Source organism: Ursus arctos, unplaced genomic scaffold (assembly GCF_023065955.2).
Source record: "Ursus arctos isolate Adak ecotype North America unplaced genomic scaffold, UrsArc2.0 scaffold_13, whole genome shotgun sequence".
NCBI lineage: Eukaryota > Metazoa > Chordata > Mammalia > Carnivora > Ursidae > Ursus > Ursus arctos.
In genome coordinates, this window is record NW_026622797.1 from 14,551,596 (window position 1) to 14,573,064 (window position 21,469).

General features: G+C 39.0%; 1 protein-coding gene across 11 annotated transcripts in view; it reads right to left on the reverse strand.

Annotated features, from left to right (window-relative positions):
- The window catches only part of ESR1 (estrogen receptor 1), a 390,082-nt gene that overhangs the window by 183,343 nt on the left and 185,270 nt on the right, over positions 1-21,469 (reverse strand). For all 11 annotated transcript variants that reach the window (XM_044386430.3, XM_048226166.2, XM_048226168.2 and 8 more), the window contains one exon: positions 16,192-16,308. In XM_044386430.3, coding sequence (XP_044242365.1) covers positions 16,192-16,308 — 117 coding nt within the window. The remainder of the gene's footprint in view (positions 1-16,191; positions 16,309-21,469) is intronic.

Below are 21,469 nucleotides of genomic sequence, written 5' to 3' on the forward strand. Positions count from 1 at the left end.
CTCCCTAAATTAATTTATAACTTCAATGCAACTTCATTAAAAGTTGATTTAAAAATTTCATTGGAAGTAAAAATAGCCATGAATAGCCAAAACAATTTTGAAGAAGAACAAAGCCCTTTCCAAGAAGGATTATAAAGTCAAAGTAATTACAAAGTTATGGAAATTGAAACTGGGCTTAGTGAAGGCATAAACAAATAGAGGGAAAAAATAGCAGAGGCCAGAATCAGATTCTCATATAGGGGAACTTCACAGATAATGGGGGTACCTTTATAGATCAATGAAAAAAGGATGTATTATTTAATTAATAGCTCTGAGACAATATGGTTAGCCAGATGGAAAAAAAATACAATTTTATCCCTACTTCATATCATAAACAAAATTTTCTTTCAGCTAGAATAAGTAACAAAACGTGAAAAAAATAATACTTTTAAAACAATATAAATTAACTTTATGGTGTTCAGGGAGGGAGGGATTTATTAAACAGAATTCAAACCACAAACAGTAAAGAAAAAGTATGATAAAAATTTCATACTTTAAAAATTAAAATTTTCTATAAAATAGATGACACCATAAACATAACAAAGATAAGCTACATACTATATTAACACATTTGCAATACACAAAATAAATAAAAAATTAGAATTCAGAATATACAAAGAGCTCTGAAAAATCAATAAGAAAAAACAACCCAATGTTGCTTATATATTTTTCTTGCTAGCATCATGTTGCTACAGTATTTGGACATAAAAATTCAGAGCTGTTATAGGTGTCTCTTTAAGGGATTTTTTTTTTTTTTTTCTATCCAGCTCGTTATTTTTTAAGCACTTGCCTAGTCCGGTTTCATTTAATTTTAAAAATGTTTTATGAGTCTTAGATAAAATTCACTTTCAATTGAATTTTGATGGCAATTATGTATTTTTTATTTCTCTCTCAGGATTTTAAGCTGTTTCTTCCCTAAATCAAAATCTTAACTAATACAGTTTCTTAAAAACAGTCATCTGTTTAAAAAAAAAAAAGTGCTTTTAATTTCCTCACTTGACTAAGACAACTCTGTCATTGAGTTCATTGTTTGGGTTTGTCCTTCTCTACCTGCTTTGCCACCTGTGTAAAAAGTTTTTAAAATATCTCAGAGTTCTCAAGCTCTTATAATTTTTTAAAGACGGTATCTAACAATCTATTTATTCTACCTTCTAACACCAGCCTTTTGTTAATGTGTTAATCCATCACCCTTTCGACGCCTTCCATCCGCCTTCCATCATCCTTTCATCCTTTCAGATGTGGGGGTGGGGTCTAATAGCGAAGCCTGATTTAGATTTTCACGAAAAGCTTCAAGTCATTAATTTTTACAGTGTAAATCTTGAGCTAATGTTTTTCTGCTTTCAAACAGAAAAGTTTAGTCTGCCTATAGGTTACACTCATGACGCTCAGAAATCTTTCTTAATTTCTGTACTTTTTCCTTGAATCCTTCGATGCCCCAAACACGGAGAAGTCGGCTCTTGGGACAGTTTAACATCTTACTTTTCACACAAAAGCTTCTCTCTCTTTTTTAATGGAAAAGCAGTTTCTACTAGGCTAGTCTGTTTCTGAGGATTATGCCCCAAATCGAGGTCCTTAACTACCGCAATATTCCCTTTATTTGATATGCCTCGGTTTGTTTTCCTATGTCACCTGATTATTTGAAGTTCAAATCTATTTTTTCCCTAGTATGAGGTCCACCTGCTCTACCCGAATCACCTGTTCTTTGTATGACTAAGTGCTGTGCACCTCACTCGCATTTCATCTCCTCCCCTGTTCTCACTGCTTCCAGCATTCTGAGCACATTCGGAGCATCAGACCTCGCTATTCTACCACTTCCCTCGCCAGTCCTTCCCTCTCTTTTTCCTTTCTGTCTTTTAAAGTAGCATCAGTTCATCCACCGCCCCCCACCCCCTGACACTGGCCCACAGCTGTGCCCTGGCTGGCTTTCCCGCAGTTGGCCCTGCCCCTTCCTGTTTCAGTATTCTTGCACTGGACCCGCATGCTTTGTTGGAGTATTATATTTTTTTAAATAGTCTCAGTATTTTTAAAACTGATCTTGCTAGGGTGTGTTCTGCTGTCTGTTTCATTTAGTTTTGTTATTTGTCCTTGTATGAGACAATTCCTCATGAATATATGATGGATATGGATGGGCACTATTCTGACCCATTACTACTACTACCACCAGCCGGAAAGCTACATCTCCTTGGGGGTAAACAATACATCCATGTGAAGTGAATCAATTCCACATGTACAACATTTAATTTGGGGAAGGACTCAACTGAGTAGATGGTGAACTGAGGCACTGGAGCAAACAGAGTAAGCTATTCCAAAATCAGTTATTAATAAAAATGCTTAGAACTATTTAAAAAAAAAAAAAACTTCCATGTGATGAATTAAAACCACATTGAGAGAGGGAGAGAGAATCAAAATGTGTGTGAATACATTAAAACAAATAGAGCTAATATCAGCTTGCAAGAAAAAATATCTGGAAAATTTGGGATGCAACTGCCGTACTACATTTAATATTTTATAGGAAATCCCCATTATATAGTCTGAAAGGCATATTTTTTACCCTTCCACAAAACAATGTAATAAACGTAAAAATTGAGCTAAAGGGAAAAAGGGAAGCTGACATTCAACAATAAAGATGCTCTACCTAGAATGTCTCAAAACAAATGCCTATAAAAAGTTTCAGCAACCAACAAAACAGTTCATCTTATCTGTGATAGTGAATATTATTAAAATAACTCAGTAATATGTACGTTATCTTTTTAACTTAATTTTGGAAATGGATTTTTTACTCCTTTAAAATGAGGGTTTTTTTTTTCACTAAACGTGTAGTTTTATTTGTTATGATAGTTGTGGTACTTAGAGTTAATACTTTTCATGTTTAAAACTCCATTATAAATTTTCCATAAGTCTATGCATATGCAAAAAGTGGAGGAAAAAAGAGTGTGAGATAATTATGGTAGTGGTATTCCTTCAATCATGCTTATATGATCTGAATAATAGACTAATGCCAAGGGAATTCTTTAGCTAACCATTAAGATAAACCACCTCTTGAGACACCTGGGTGACTCAATTGGTTAAGCATCTGACCCTTGGTTTCAGCTCAGGTCATGATCTCAGGGTCGTGGGATAGAGCCCTGCGTCAGGGCTCCATGCTGGGTGTGGAACCTGTTAAAGCTTTTCTCTCTCTCCTCTCCTTCTGCCCCTTCCTCACTTCCTCACACTCTCTCCCCTCTCTAAAATAATAAACAAACAAACCAATCACTTCTTTTTCTGTTTTCATTAATCTCACCATCAATTACAAATATTTACAAAAATATCACAAGCATATGACTACCCCTACAGAAATTAAAAATCTAATGGAAAGATAGGAGATAGACATATTTTAAAAATACAATATATAACTTATTAGCTTGGTTCAACTATCTGGCACATAGAAGGTGAATCCTATGCCCCACTCAATTCAGTGTTCAATAAATAAAGATATATTTCATGCAGTCCCAGGCAGTTGGCTGGGTGCTGGTAAACAGCACAGAGGTCCAGGAAATAACTGGTATGGGCACTCTGCCACTTGAGAGGCCAGCCTGGGGATGAGACATGGGGACAGTGTTGAGGACAGAGCTCCATAGTTGGCATCTCTACTGGTAAGTGACAGCAAAGTCTGTACATGATTAACTCTACCAAAGAAAGAATAAGCAGTCAAGAATCAAAGCTTCTATGTAGATGAGGTTGTGTCAAAGATTAGAAATGGAGGTGAGGCAGAGGACAGAGGTTGAAGTTTATGTTAAAATCAAGGGAGCGGAGGTCAAGCAGGAGTCAGAGCCAAGATGGTGGAAACTGCTCTCTGGCAGCTGGAATCAACTCCACACCAGTGCGTCTAACTTGTCCTTGAGCTGACGGGATTCAAAAAGCTCAGTACCTGGATTAACACGGCGGCTCTACCAGCTGCTCACCTGACCTTCTGATTCATACAAAGAAAGAACATTATGAGGTACTCAGAGGGAAAAGGTGATGATTTCCAGGGAGTCCTACATGAGTTACAGAGATGGGCTTTAGTAAACAGGAAAATTTATTACTAATAAATAAAATATTTATAACTAACTGCAGATTGAAAGGAGACATAAAGGGACAAGGTATGTTCTGTGGTCAACGGGCAGACCTGGTTGCTGTGGCCAAAAGTTTCTTAGAAAAGTAGCAAAGCAGGGGCGCCTGGGTGGCACAGCGGTTAAGCGTCTGCCTTCGGCTCAGGGCGTGATCCCGGCGTTATGGGATCGAGCCCCACATCAGGCTCCTCCGCTATGAGCCTGCTTCTTCCTCTCCCACTCCCCCTGCTTGTGTTCCCTCTCTCGCTGGCTGTCTCTATCTCTGTCAAATAAATAAATAAAATCTTTAAAAAAAAAAAAAAAGAAAAGTAGCAAAGCAGCATGAAAAAACAGGTGTGATTCAGCAGGCGGAGAAGTTTCAACACCAGGACAGGCTGGAGGCAAAACTGTAGGTTCCTTGGGGCTAGACACTCCATCTTATTGTCATTGATTATCCACATCAAACTAAATATGTAATAATTAATTATTTAATAATTCCTGATTAATGGTGATAACAGTATAGTGGAACAGCATTTTATTTGGAGATTAGATTAAGTACATAAGGCAAAAATTGTTGCGCTCTTTATTACCTGTTGTAACCAACATTATGGAGGGCTCACCAAAAGCCAAATACAGTACTATAAGTTATATCTTAATTCCTGCACAACCTTCTTAGGTAGGAATTATTATTATTATTATCATCATCATCACCATTCTCATTATTATTATTATTCCTCATTTGACAAACAAAGGCACTGGGGTTTGGAGAGGTTAAGTATCTTGTTCAAGGTCATATATCTCTAGACAGAGCTAAAATTTGAATCCAGGCTGTCTGATTCCAAAAGCAAAAGACCATGATGCTACAACATATATGAATAATAATACCTAACATTTGTAAGCCAATTCATAATTGCCAAAATATATAATTCATCCATTTGATTCTCAGAATAGCCTGATGGGGTAGTTGGTATTTTTACACAAGAATGTTTTCTATGAGACTAGAATCCACAAAGAAAAATAAATAAATCAAGGATGGGCAGGACTTAACTTGGCAATAGGACAGATCCCCAAGAACGTGAGCCAGAAGTTGAAAGCAAGTCCAATGGGCCAGACAGCACACTTGAGCTTGCCTGATCCCTGAAATCACTAATATCACTAAGGTCAGAACTGGTGGGCGAGCTGAGAAGGCAGGAATTTTGAGGCCAACTCCAATCCCAGGTCTCTTGAGGGAATGAAGGCGTGTGGTCACCTTTTTATGTGAATGGTTTCCTTCCACCATTAGATTACCTGGACTCTGTGATCAGTGACCACCTTCTACCCTTGTGCCTCCAAAACCTTCACATAGTGAATGCTCAATAAAGGTTATCTGGAAATGATTTAGGCTAAGGAGTTTGGACTTGGCCTGGCATTTGTTACGTAAAGTTTGCTAAATAAAACTGCCAAAAAGTTATTACAAAATAAATGTAATAATAGCCAGTCTTTTAAAGTAAGCTTCTAAAGATATAAACACCTAAGTAAAATTCTGTGTGCCTCTCACTAACTTTTATTTGCTCGGTCGAGTTTAAACTAAACCACATGTTGCCTCAAGGTGTAACCAGACACTTCTTTGTACATGACTCCACACTTTACCTTAGGATCTCTCTTAGGGCTGGCATATATTTCCCAGAAGTCTGAGCGCGAGTGTGTTATGGCTTCCACTTACTGGATATGATTGCAAGCAAACCTCACCAGACTAGCTTGTGTGATCCTTAATCAGGAACTTCTCCAAAGTGACTATCTGGCCACCTCCTTTGTCTGTTCCGCAAGGCAAAAACTAGAAACTTTCCCCAGCTCTTGGGACTCAAGTCTTAGGTGTAACTATTACATCTCTAATAACAGACAGAGCTTAGTTTCATTAAAGTCCCATCTCAACAAACGCTGCTCTTTCATTTATGTGGCTGAATAATTGTGATGATGTAAGTGACACCAGAGCCACCTTTTCTAGAGCTCATCTACTATGAGGGCAGCATCACGCTCATTTCGTGACACTCCCCACTCAGAAGAGATTCTCTTTCCACGCTCATCACTGAAGAGAACAGCTCTGTCCATGCCAACAGGTTTTGCCAGTTGCTAGTTGCTCTGCATATTCAGCGTGAAATATGAATACGATGGCCGCTGAGGTCGTTCCTCATATCCAGAAAGGCATATACGCTTACCTTCAGCTTTAGATTCTGACCTTTCCACCACTAAACTGAACTTAGATTGTGCAACATAAAATTTAAGATCTGAAACATACTTTAGAGACCACTGAGTCCTAAGCCCGTATTTTTCAGAACTGAAAACTGAGTTCAGAAAAAATTAGGCGAACTGTCCAAGAGTCCTCAGAAGAGCCAGCTCATACACTCGATGCTAAGCCAGGCCTCCTTCTACCTGGCAGAGCTGCCTTTTTTTATACTAGAATAGTCTAAACATTTAAAAAAGAAAACAAAGAGGCTTTACAACAAATATTGAAATTGTTATTGGAAAATAGTGAAAACCTGTGGCCTGAAGGAGTAAATGTCCTTTTTAAATTATATTAAATATGAAGCAATATTAAGTAATTAAATATTAAGTAACTCTGTAAAAAAAAAAAAAAACAACACATCACCATAAATTTATTTTGGTACATCAGCCGTGCAACTGGGCCAAATGCATTGATTAATGTTCTTATGGAAGAAGAGTAGTATTTTGTGTCCATTGTTGTGGTCTATGTGATATTAATATCATATTTATGCATGTGTCTATCTTTCATGATGACCTAAATCACTATAGGTCAGCAAGACAGTGCAGTACAATGGAAAGAGCACTGAAGGAGGAGTACAAAGAGTCTTGACCTCTAGTCTGAGCAGTTAACTAGCTTGTGACTTGGAGGGGAACAACAAGCTGAAAAACAAAGAGGTGGGCCAGGTGATCTTGAAGTTCCTTTCAGCTCTAAACACCCTTCATTATCCTCATCACAATCATTGAAACTCAGAGTAAACACATGAAAATTCACGAGGTCTTAGGTTTACAGAATTTAAAAGCACCAATTCATTCATACAATTACTGTCCCAAAATTCTACATTTTATAAGTTCTAGCCCCAGAAAGGATCTTTACATCATTTCAAGGCCAATTTACTTTTGCAAAAGCTAACCACAGGAGCAGAAGAGATCTGTCCTGAAATTTTTGCCTGGTCTTAGAAAACTGTTAGCACTCCTTCTAACTTGCCAGGTCATTCTTAGAAAAGTAAATGAAGATCCCTCTTTCCATCCTTTAAGAACTAAACTGACCTCTAAAGAAGCAATCCAATTATTTCAGTATAAAAAAAAATTAAAACGGTATTCTAGCTGTAACTTAAATGAAAATAAAGGTATGATTGTCAGTGTTCTTTGGTTAATTTTATATATGCAGGAAACTTCTGAAATATTAGATAGCCTTACATTTCATTCCTTTTTAATTTGGATTCATAAGCAGTTGTAACATACACATGCATACGCTAAAACCCACATCTGAATAAATGAAATCTAGCATATCTGAAACTAGCCCATATCTTTCCAGGAATACTGGCTCACATCTGCTTCTGGGTTTTTCTAACTCACTGTGTCCATTCATCATATATCTAAGAGAGACATGAAAATAAAATGCACCATCTGTTTTCAGCACTCCAACACAAACTATCAGGAATGCTACACGCAGGATTCCTACACCGAGGGCAGAACGGTAAATAAACTCATCGGTCCCCTCCACATCTGAGATTCTACGACTCTGTAATTATTTTTCAGTCCAAAACCTGAAAAACTCATCTTTCTGATTGTGATAGCTTACAAAAATGGCCCAAGTTTTTCAACCTTTTCATGTAACTCAGAACCCCCCACCCCCACCCCAAGAAGCTTAAGGACTCAGACATTTGACTTGTTTGGGCCCACTGGATATCATCAGATAATGCAAGCAAAGGCTTGAAATGGGCTTGTGATTTGGGGCTTGTTCTCCTCTGTGCCTTTGCCATTAGCATGAGGATATGCCTGCATGTGCCTGTTGGAGGATGAGAAACATGTGAAACAAAACTGAATTCACCCCAGCTGCGCTAGCCAAAAGAGCCAGCTTGATTTCCAGACATATGAGTGAACCCAGCTAATCTCAGCAGTCTCCTAGCTGATCTCCCTGATATGTAATAGATGCTTACTGTTGTTTGTCACTGATGACGTTCTGCTGACTCTATAAGTCAAAGCTAACTTCTATACTGCAGGTTTTAAGTTCCAAGCAGACAGTCTCCCTTAATTAAAAACAAACAAACAAACAAAAAACTCAATCTCTTCTCAAGCTATACAGAGCTCTACAGCTATAACGATGTACTTTCCATTTTACTCATTCATTCTAGTAATTCATGCATGGTACAACTATTTATTGATTGCCTATTATATGCGGTCACTAATCTAAGCATATAAATGGTATTTAAAGCCCTCGGGCTAGAGGATACTGACAAGGAGTACAGATAGAAAACAGAAGAGGTCCCTAGACTAAACCCTGAGCCACTGCAAATTTAGAGGTCAGTAAAGATGATGAAAAACACACAAAGAAGACCTAAAAGGAGTGACCAGTAGGGCTGGAAGAAAACTTAAGAGTATATTGTCCTGGAAGCCAAGTAAAAAAAGTAGATTAAAGAGGAGAAAACTAACTATGTCAAAGGCTGCTAATTGGTCAAGATAAGTAATGATAACTGACTGTTAGACTTAGCAACATCAAGGTCATTGGTAACCCTGACAAAAGTAGTTTTGGTATCAATCTTCCAATTGAGTTGATCCCATCATGCTCTGCCAAATCTGTAAAAAAGTTGTTCCGTCTATGTCAAGAGGTCTAAAGGTAGCATGGCTCTTACAAGGACGGAAGCACTGGACCACCTGCCATCATGCTTCACCCAGCTGAACTAACAGCCACAGATGCTGACCCGCCTCTACCCCATTAGGCAGCTGAGGGCATGATGTATCAAGACATCTCTTTCATTTTTACCAATGTTTCGACAGAATGACTACTTCCCATTAGTTCTCATTCTCACAGTCATCTCATTGTTCTCATTCATCCTAAATTAATGGACCTCAATGTTGTCATTATCTACTTCCTCTTTTCTTTTAAATTCAGAGTTAGTCCTGACACATTTCACATCCCCTACTGCTGCCATTGCTGCCACCACTGCTAAAGCAGAAATAGAGAGCTATTCACAGGTTAGCTATGAGCCTGGTAAGCCTAATTCCCTTAGCTCCCCAGGTCAACAGATCACCGACATCTTAGTATCACCATGTCATCTAGAATAGAATAAAGGCGGTGTCTTTTACACTGGGTTTCTTCTCTCTGGGGTATATGTATCTGTCCGTACGCATTAACTTGGTTATATGCCACCAATATTTTTAGTCAATTATTCTTCACGTTAAATGTGAATGGTAGCATGGAGTACTTACAGTGAAGAGGCATGCTGGAAAAAGAACTCTGAGTCTAGAATCGAAATTCTAGGCTCAATTCTTCTGCTAAATAGTTCTGAGACTTTAAGCAAGTCACATAATCTTTCTAGCCTCAGTGTTCTCATCTAGAAGATGAAGGAATTAGATTAGATCAGTGGTTTGCAAACTGTGTGCCTTAGAACCCTGGGGTTCCTAGAAGGTTTCTCAGGAACACCATATCGAGTGAAGAGAGGTTATGCCAAATCAGCTTTCATCTGTCTTATAGACAGAGAATCTGCTATTGCTGGCAGAAGCATATGATGGATTTAAACGTTGCAAAGCATTGGATTCATTAATCTTTAAGATCCTATATATGATTCAAGGACCGGACTCAGTATATTTCTTTGTCTACAAGTGAAAAATAATCATATGGGGGAAATTTTTAATAAATATCCATAATATGAATTAGTAAGATAATATTCCAATAGCATAAATACACAGGCTGCTGTTTAAAACATCCAGAATCTCTCTGTTCAAGAGCAACTAGCTTTTTTTTTAACATTTTTCTGAAATCAAATCCTGAACATGAACCCCTAATCCTGCCTTCTGAAAAAGCTTAGAATCACATGCACTTAACAATCCTCACACGAATTACTGGACAGTCCCAAGAAAGAACCTCACATTTACATTCTCAATGCATTGATTTGGTTTTATCATCATTAATATTAATAATCAGTTGATTACTGGGGCGCCTGGGTGGCTCAGTCAGTTAAGGGTCCTACTCTTGATTTCCGCTCAGGTCAGGATCTCAGGATCGATCTCAGGGTCATGGGATGGAGCCCTCATTAGGCTCTGCACTCTGCACTTTCTGCTTGAACCTCTCCCTTCCTCTCTGCCCCTTTCCAGGCTCCCACTGGTGCACTCACCCACGCACGCTCTCTCTCTTTCTCTTTCATAAATAAATAAATAAATAATAAGTAAATAAATAAAATCTTTAAAAAAGAAAATAATCAGTTGATTACTTTTGGTAAAAGACAGCCAATGTAGGATTAAGGGAAAACTAATTTTCTGAATTGGAAGTTATCCCTTCAGTACAATGAATTATAGTCACTCATAATGATAAATATTCAACTTAGGCAATAAGGAAATATTTTACTTTCCAATTCTTCATTGGGTTTCTGAGTTATTCTGGACACATAACATACATCTCCCCATCTATATTATTAGTATCTTATCTTCTCATTTTAAAATTGTAACATTAATTTTTTTAATTTATTTATTGTTTCGGATTATTTCTCAAAATTGAACTGTAGCACTGTTGTAAAAATAAAAACTAGTCAATATTTCTTTCAAATTCATCTTTTTTTTATATGAGTATAGTTGGCACACAATGTTACATTAGTTTCAGGTGTACAGCATAGTGATTTGTCAAGTTTATAAATTATGCTACAAGTATACCTGCTGTCACCATACATCGGTATGACATATCACTGACTATATTCCTTATGCTGTGCCTTTTATTCCATGACTTACTCATACCATAACTGAAAGCCTGTATCTCCTATTCCCCCTTCAAATTTCTTCTTAATGCATTATAAGAACACATAACCAGGATGGGCAGTACATGTCTACCAATTAATTTCCTGAATCAATTAATTCCCGTGTGCCACCTCATGTGAAAAACGAAAACCTTGGTACCAACACACTTCTGAGTCTACTGTGAGGAAAGAATTTTAACAAGTTTGTGTAAATCTCTGACATCATAAAATGAAAAGCACAACAAATCTCACTCATCGTGAAGCCAATATCCAGTATGTGGCACCAAAAAGAAAAAAAAACAAAAAAGCAGATGTGTCTGAGTCAGGTTTTTATTCCCCACAGAGGAATTAGGTATTTATACCCAGTACAAGTGATGAAATTACCATTCTCTTTCTTCCAACAAAAAAAGAAAAGAGAGAGAGAGGAAGGGAGAAAGAAAAAAGAAAAGACATAATAGCTAACACTTGGTGGTACTTTAAATTTATAAAGTACTTTTATACATTATGAATTCCAATTTTTGTGACAAACTTGTTAAGTGGAAAGTATCTCTTTCTATTTCACATCTGAGGATAATGGAGCTCATAAAAGTGACTGTAGGATTGCTCAGCAAGTCTAAGGAGAAGCAGTATTTGGACCAGGAATCCCATCTCTGAAGTCTTTCCCCCTTTCCACCAAACCAAACTAGAACAGCAGATTCTTTGATAACAATATACACCTGGGCACCTGGGTGGCTCAGTCAGTTAAGCAGCCCACTCCTGATTTCAACTCAGTTCATGATCTCAGCATCCTGTGATCAAGCCCCATGTCAGGTTCCGTGCTCAGCAGGGAGTCTCCTTGAGGATTTCTCTCCCTCTCCATCTGCCCCTACCCCCCTTTAAAATAAATAAATAAATCTTATGTGTGTGTGTGTGTGTGTGTGTGTGTGTATGTGTGTGTGTGTGTATACACACACACACGCCCCTTGGAAATCGGAGAGTCTGAGTAATATCTGGGGTTGGACTAACACAGGGGTGGCTGGCTAAAGCTCGGAACTTCCACTGACCACTGGTCTTTCGTTATCTTCATCTTCCAACCCACTCTCAACTTGTCTTCTGGACCTTTCTGCCACTTCGTATGCAAATGTCTTCTTTGTACCAAGAGGACAGTGAGGGAAGGGACTGGGTCCTATTCATGTTGCTCCATAATAGCTCACGTGTAAGATACTTTAAACAAATAACTATTTAAATGAATTAAGTCATCAGTTCATGCAAAAAAAAAAAAAAAAAAAGTCTTGAACACTTACTTTGTGACTTGCTTAGGGCTAGCTCAGGAAACAGGACAGAGTCCCTGCCATCACAGAGTTTATGGACAGTTGTTGAATAGCTAACAATAATAATTATGGTAACTCAAGAAGAGCTGAGTGCTTTGAAAGGTGGAACACTGGGAACTAACATAGCCTCCCTGAAGAAAAGACATTGAATCTCCTTCTAAGACGGAAGGGGAGGGACAGGATGGGAAGGAAAATGCCGCTGAGGCAGAGAGACCTGCACATGCACTACGATGGGGAAATGCATTCCCTAAAGCACATCTTAAATCCGTCATCTTACAGAACTGCCGTGGCTCAGACCCAAATCTAGTAATGATATTGGGATTTTCAGGGTAATATAGGCATCGAAACAGATTCAAAATAATTTCTTCATGTAGATACATCATATACTCTTTCAGATAGAACGTTTCAGTAAATTTACTCAGCCTTGTTATAAAAATAGGGAGTAGGTATATGGTTCTCTCTCTTTTGTCTGAAACTAATCATTTTAGGTTATAGGCAGAGATTCGATATTCTAATTGCTGTTGAGCCTGGTGAAGAAACTGGATTCTTATGAAACCAGCAGGAAATGTTATAAAGATTTATTTAGTCACAGCTGTTTTTACAAAGTAATTTCAAATTTTATAGTTATATTTGTACTTCCGATTATAAATTAAGTCTTTATTCAGTGGGATTTGGGGAGTTGTTATACAAGGTGTCATGAGGTTATATGTGGCATTCCATGTTGTAGGAAATACAATAAATTACATTGCTTTAATGGAAAATGCTTTATACATATAATTAAAATGAGATGTTTGCACAGCCTGTAATTTTACAACTTTAAAGCTTGGAATAAAACTTACACACATATATAAACTGCCAGAAAGACACATGCTTTTATTATATATAGACAGATACTGAATAACCACTGAGAAATCTCTATGAGATACTGGTATATCCTGAATTTTATTCCCCCCAAAAGTCATGCTGAAGCCCTAACCCCAGTACCTTAGAAGGTGATTTTATTTGGACACAGGGTCTTTAAAGAGATGATAAAGATCAACTGAGGTCATACAGGTGGGGCCCTAATCCAACAGGACTGGTGTCCTTATAAGAAGAAGAAAAAACACCAAGGATGTGTGAATACAGAAAAAAAGGCCATGCGAGGACGCAGTGAGAAAGTGACCATCTATAAACCAAGGAGAAAACCCTCAGTTGAGACCAAACCTGCTGACACCCTGACCTTGGACTTCCCAGTCTCCAGAACTGTGAGAAAATAAAGTTCTATGGTTTAAGCCCCTCAATCTATAGTATTTTGAAACAACAAACATTATAGACTTAATTACTTCCCACCAAAATTCCTATGTTGAAGTCCCATAACCTGCAATGTGACTGTATTTGAAGATAAGGCCTTTATGGAAGTAATTAAAGGTTAAATGAGGTCATAAAGGTGGGATCCTAATCCCACCAGCACCAGCACCCTTATGAGGAGAGAGACATATGGGGCGCCTGGGTGGCTCAGATAGTTGACTGTCTGCCTTTGGTTGGGGTCGTGATCTCCAGGTCCTGGGATCGAGCCCACGCTGGGCTCCTGGCTCAGCCAGGAGTCAGCTTCTCCCTCTGCCTCTCCCCACTTTCTCATGCGCATGCGCGCGCGCTCTCTTTCTCTCTCTCTCTTCCTAATGAATAAATAAAATCTTAAAAAAAAAAAGAAGAAGAAGAAGAAGAAGAGAGACACACACCAGAGAATGTTCCCTCTATGTCCATGCCCCCAGAGAAAAGGACACAGTGAGAAGGCAGTTATCTAAAAGTCTGGAAGAGAGGTCTTACCAGAAACTAGATTTTCCAGCATCTTCATCTTGGACTTTGAGCCTCCAGAACTGTGAGAAAATTGATTTCTTGTTAAGCCCCCCAGGCTGTAGACTTTGTTATGACAGGCCAAGCAGACTAATACAGCAGCAAACTAACACAGATATATATTTCAGTCATAAATACGCTTGTACAAGTATATGCATGCACATGCAGACTGCCTAGGTGTAGTCGAATTATCTAGAGTTGTATTTGAAAACAGTGGGAAGACTCTCATTATGCCTTTGCATATTAAAATTTTTGTTAGATTAAAAATGAGTATGCATAATTTATATTTATGCAGCCAGACTGTATTTGGATATAAATTAGGAAAAACAGAATTATTTTTATGAAGTGGGGTCAAGGTGTGGGTACCCTCAAAGGAAAAAATGTTTTGGACATATTCACGAGTTGATTATTTCAGCTTTCAGACAGAACATAAGAGGCTGGGCTTAATCTACCAGCAGTCATCAAAGAAGCACATTAAACTTGGACTCCACTGGTTCAAATTAAACTTTTTACATGTAGCTGTTATATTCCTGTCACTTTTCAACTTACCTTAAGAAGCTTTTTGTGAGTTTAATTAAGCCTGACTAATTTTCTAATGGTACAAAGAAAGATGAATTCCTTAAATATTTAATCCATTTATGACTCCAAGTGTCATTTTCTGAATGTGGCTGTTAAATTCTTGGAATTAATTACCCTTTAAATTAAAGCTGCTTTTTCAGACATCCAAGACATATAGTCACAGCTCACACAATGCATAAATTCAACATTTTGTCTGTTCATCAAGAGAATTTATTCCAAATGCTGTATTTAAAATCCCAACCTGGCAGGCTTATCTGTGACCACAAACCTCAGGAGTCTTTGACTGTAAGCTTCCTTGCAACCAGGTTCTTGGTTTTCCTTCCACTTCCCCTTTCATCCAAGTATTAACAAGCTAAAGGTTAGCTGCCCTCCACCTGCACAATCCCCATTCTTTTTCACTGCAACTCTTTCTCCTTAACTCATGTTCAAGCCCCGTCTCCTTCAGAAAGCTCTTCCCCTACTACAGTCATCAGGAAACCTAACATAATCCTATGTTATCCCTCTGTTTGTATCCTCCTGAAACACTGAATGCGCCATGACTTTACACATTTTCTATTTGTTCTCTCCCAGTATTTTGAAGGCTACCCAAGACTGGCATCTGTGTTCCTCAAGACTAGACCCCCAAGAAGACAAGAACAATCGGGGAACCACATCTATAGAGCAGGTAATACCCTCAGAACCAGACACTGGATTTCCGTAAAAGAAAACCGGACAGGTGAGGGGACAGAAAGCCACACGCATGCACACGCGCACGTGCCCTACCACAAAGACGGAGGCACACGGGCACAAAGCCTCAGTGCCTCATGATTCGTTAGTGCTCCACAGTCATTCCACTGCTCCCAGCCCTATGCCAGACGCTGAGGTTATGGGAGCTGCTGGTTGACTCAACTAATAAAGGAAAATCCGCCTTTTGATTGAAATTCAAATTCCCTGAGGGATGTTAAGAGATTGGAAGATTATAAATTAGCTATTTAGCTCTCACATTGACAAGTCTCAATTTAGGGAAAGCTTCTTCTCAGACATCGTTTTCTAGCATTAGCAATATAAACAGTCACTGAAAAATATTTCTAGAATAATTCACTGAGCAGTCTCCCTCTCCTTTCACCGCCACCTCCCACACACCTCTGATTTAAAATATAAGTATTTACATCTAAAATATAAAACAAAATGGCATGTTAGAATCCCCAGTTCCAGGCACTTCCTATTTAAAAAATATATATATGTTATAAAAATACTTCTGTTGCAAAGAAAAATAGGAATAGGAATAGGAAACAACTAATTAGAAGGGAAAACACTGCACTGCCACGGTTGCTGGGACCGAAATAGCCGGCGCTGGGGGGCCAGGCATAGACGCCCCTCCCGGGTGGGCGCCTTGGGGGGGCAGGTACCTACCGCCTTTCATCATGCCTACTTCATAGCACTTGCGGAGCCGACAGGCCTGACAGCTCTTCCTCCTGTTCTTATCAATCGTGCACTGGTTGGTAGCTGGACACATGTAGTCATTATGTCCTATGAAAAGCAAGAGGACAGAATTAAGATTATTTCGGGAAACACAGCCAGTCAGAATCTACAGGGCAGCTGTTTGGGGGATGTTTTGCTATCACTTACTTTGCCTGACTGGGCTGCTACCTGGGCATGCCATCCCTTTGCAGCCCTTCTCCGTGGGGGGAGGGGGGGGGACGACACGGACTCTCCTAGACTTGATTTTTGCCTCAGCCAACTGCTTCGTGATTCCTTTGGGCAAATCACCTTCAGTTCATACAGCTTATATTCGGGGGCAAAAGGCACACTCACACATTTTCTCAGCAAATAAAGCTTTTTTTTTCTTTGACCCCCACCATTAGCTAAAATCCTTGTCGGAATAACACTATTAGAACTTTCAGAGAGTTTCAAAGTGGCCTTTCTTCAAATAGAATTTAGAAAATCTTTGGGTAGTATTTAAATGCAGCCTGAAACACCTAAATTCAAGTCCAGGGTGGTGAGCTGGGGTGGCAGCAAAGTTCAGTCCTTAGGTCGATAAGTCAGTCCTTCCTTCCAGCTGGAGAACGCTGAGAGGGGGTAGTTAACATCTCTAGGTCTCACCCCTCTCTAACCTGGAGAAAATAATGGCGTCCATTATGTGGCACTATTCTAAGAATTCGATGCGAGAACACCTGCCAAGGGCCCACCACAGTGCCCTGGACGTGGTGAGAACCCAATAAACACTGTTGCTGCTGCTGTTACTTTATTATCGATCCTCCTTGTTGTACCACTTACTTACCGCATCTCCAGGTTCATCATGTGCAACCCTGTCCCACAAAAGAGCCTTCCCGTGACCTCACATCACTCTCAAACTTTGATCTTACATCCCACCCCTTCTCAGCTCAGCTCCTTGGAAAGGTCTACACACTTGAGGTCTGCTTTATCCTCACCTCTTCTGCATGGCCCAACCCATGTCTGTTTTCTACCTTAGCTGCCCCACAAAAGCTGCTTAAATCCTTCTATCAAATGACTCCTATTGCTGAATTCAACAGATATTTCCAGTCCCCATATACGTGACCTATCAGAGCGTCGGACAGTTCCTCCCTTCTTCTTGAAACATGCTCTTCCCTTGGCTTCCATAATGCAGAACTCCCCCGTGTTCCTTCCACCCCTCGGGCTGTGGCTTCCCAGTGTTATTTGCAGATTCCCTCCATCCAACATTAAGCTGGAGCAGCAGCACAGGATTCAGTGTCAGGCCCTTCTTAGGACTCCAAATTTTCCCACAAGAGAATTTACTCCATGGCTCCGGTTTCCGCGGTCATAAACTCCGATGACTTATAGATTTGTACTCCCGGCCCAACCCTCTTCTCTGAGTTCTAGGTACCCACAACCAACTGCCCACAAGAAGTTTCTGCTCTAAGATTTAGAGGTCACCTCCATTTCTTTATCCCTCAAAAGAAGTCTGGTTTCTAATGTGCAGAATATGAAACTCCGCAAATTAATAAATAACTGGCATGTTTTTATGAAGAAGTCCATTAATATAAGTGTAAAATCTTACACCTGAATTTAGACTATGGAGATGACATGGACTATTTTTAAATGTTTCCCGTTCTCAAACAATAAGTGAGGCAATATTGCACCCTCTAATTCAGATAATCTGTGTCTCTATTTTCCCATTCACCAAGGGCAAGATGCAACATGTACTGAAGTGTTTTCTCTACAGAACTCTTTGTTCTTTATTCAACTTAAGGGTCAATCTCAATTAGAACAGGGTGGAGCGGGGCCTTAACAAGAAATGTTGGTCTCGTAAAACTTGTTTCTCTATCTTTAGATATACATTATAAAAAGTACTATATAAACAGGCTTTGGATCAAATTAACACGTGCATTCCTCTTCTGCATAATAGGAACCAGCAAACTAGCGAGCAAAATTGTAAACGGACCACTTTAGTAAGAGACCACACACTGCCTCAAATACCCAGGCACAATTTTTATGTTTAGAACTTATTAACGGGGACAAGCTGAGGAAATCATAGAACCAGAAACAAAATTTACCTGGGCAGATGTTAACTTTAAGCAAAAGTTGCCATCTTCTGACACCTCAAAGAGACTGTCAGCGTTTGGTCTCCTATGATGTTTATACCGTACATGCTGATTTATTTTAACTCTAAAAAAATGAGTCTATATTAAGTCTCAGAAGAAAACAGTCAATAACCATTTGAACCAAAAATTAACTTTGATTCACTTTCCTCAAAAACCATTTGTTTTGCAAGCCAGAAGATGGGAGAACTGAATTGGATCAGAGGCCAATTGGTGAAATGTTCTGTTTGCATTGGCCATCATTGTAGATGTGTATCTTTATAGAACCAAGTGAAATTCCTGAACTAACATGTTTAACAGATAAAATACACTGGATTTGTGCAACTGCATTCATCCCTTAATCAGAAAGAAAATAGATGCATAGCAGAATCATATTTGTAATGCAAACTCTTGGTGACAAAGCGAATTTTCTCCTGCTCCAACTACACTAAAATTTAGAATTGGTAAATTGGCAACGAGAAAAAAATGAATAGATACATATTTGATATACGACCTGTAAGCTTAGTACCTTAACTAAACATCATTAACAACTTTTTATAAGTCTTCAGCTGACATCAGAGAAGGAAAACAGCAAGGTAGGTTTTTGTTCTTTGAGTATAATAATTTTGTAAAGGTGTGTTATTTTTTTTTTAAGTACGCTCCACACTGGGCAGGGCTCAAACTCAGGACCCTGAGATCAAGACCTGAGCTGAGATCAAGAGTCAGATTCTTAACCAACTGAGCCACCCAGGTGCCCCAGTAAAAGTGTGTTATGAAAGCAAGGGAAGCAATTAAAAAGTTAGTTTCCTTAAGAAGAAACTTCACTTTAAACTTTATTATTTGTTCTTGTAAAAACAATGCTTGTAAAAAATCATATCCCATCGAAGTAGAGCTAATTAAAAAAAAAAACAAAAAACACCTCACACCAACTGTAAGAATGAAACAGTGTTTTCACTGAGGACACTGAAGAACTCCATGTACCTGTGACCAGACCAGCCCCAACGTGCCTTGTACCCAGGCCCAGATGAAGTGCAAAAGGCCAAAGCCAAGATGTGAGGCTCAGGTGACGTTTTGGAGAAATGATCACTATTTTGTTGCCCACCAAAAAATAAAAAATAACGCCTTTGGACTAATGTGGGCTCTGAATAACTGGGAGTAGACAGAAGAAGAAACGAATGAAACCTAAGCAGAAAGCGTGAGGAGCAAGAACCACCAGGCCAACCCACAGCTCCTGGGCCAGCAGATGGGCTCACATACAGCTTTCCCCACAGGTCTCTGGGATTCTTTCTCTTGCCTTTTTGTTTCTCCTTTTCTTCCTATTTTACCCTCTGTCAGTAGCAGTTGTTTTTGCATTGTTACAACACACAGAAAGATGACGCTTGCTAGTTACACAAATAAGCAATGACCCATAGTCAGAGATTCCAGAGAAATATAAAACAGACCAAATGGAAACAAGCAGGTGAGGACTCGGAGAAAAGGAAGCCCTCACGCACTGTTTGGCGGGAACACAAACTGGTGCAGCGCTGTGGAAAACAGAATGGCGGTTCCTCAAAAAATTAAAAATAGAGCTACCCTATGATCCAATATTTCCCCTACTGGGTATTTACCCAAAGAAAACAAAATCATTAACTCAAAGAGATATCTGTACTACCATGTTCATAGCAGCATTCATTATTCAGAATCGCCAAGGTATGGAAACAACCTAAATGTCCGTTGACAGATAGATGAAAAAAGAAATAATTTACATATTTATATAAATATATTGGAATATTATTCAGCCTTAAAAAAAAAAGAAATCCTATCATTTGTGACAACATGGATAAACCTGGAGGGCATTATGTTAAGTAAAATAAGCCAGACAGAGAAAGATAAATACTGCATGGTGTCACTTATGTGGAGTCTTAAGACTAATAAGGTCTAAGGATCTGATGTATAACATGGTGACTACAGGTGATCACACTTGTGTCACTGAAATCTGCTCAGAAAGTGGACTATGGACTCTGGGAAACAAACTGAGGGTTTCAGAGGGGAAAGGGGGTAGGGGACTGGGCTAGGCCAGTGATGGGTATTAAGGAGGGCACGTATTGCATGGAGTACTGGATGCTATACGCAAACAATGAATCATGGAACACTACATCAAAAACTAATGACTGTACTGTATGGTGACTAACATATCATAAAAAAAATAATAATAAATTAAAAAAAAAAGTAGAACTTAAATGTTCTCACCACAAAAAAGTAAATACATGAGGTAATGGATGTGTTAACTAACTCAGTGGAGGAAATTCTTTCACAAAATATAGGTATATCAAATCATCACAATGAACACTTTAAATATCTTATAATTTTGTCAATTATGCTTCAATAAAGCTGAAAAAAAATAAAACAAGCAATATCCTGAGAGAAACATAACATTGGGTATCTTTCCTTTTGCCACACTTTTCCCTCAGCACACTCCGGCAGTCACCTCAGACCAAATCTCTTTTGCCGAACTTCACACCCATATACCTACCTGCCCACCATCCATTTAGACTTGACTTTTTCATAGCCTCTTCAAGATGGATGTGTCCCAGCAACTGATGGTCATCTTTCCTCATCAGTCTCTTCCTTTTTATTACACCACAAAGCCTGAGACCTGGTGTTATTGCAAGACTCTCTACCCTCTTCCTCACTCGAACCCTCACACACATGCACATACTGATCAAATCAATTATTTTTAAATTCTTCTTCAAAACAAAATCAATTTTTCCCTGGGCCCACCATCCCTACCATAACTCATACCATCTCCAGCCCGGATTATCACAGCGGCCCACTAAGCCACCCCCTGCCTCCACCCTTCCCCTGCCAACCATTCCCCATTGTGTTGCCAGGTGATTCTTCTAAAATCATACACCACCATGCCACTATCCTGCTTTAATATTCTGATGTTCCTCAAAGCTCTAAAGATAAAAACTAAATGCCTTAAAACAGCTTACCAAGCTGTTCCCAATCAGCCCCTACCTCCTTTCCTGGCCTTATCTCTTACCACTCTCTAAGTTCTAACCATGTCTTGTTCTAACATACCCTTCTTCTTCTTACCCCCAGGACTGCACACACCATTCTTTCTTGTAGGAACACACTTCCCCTACTCT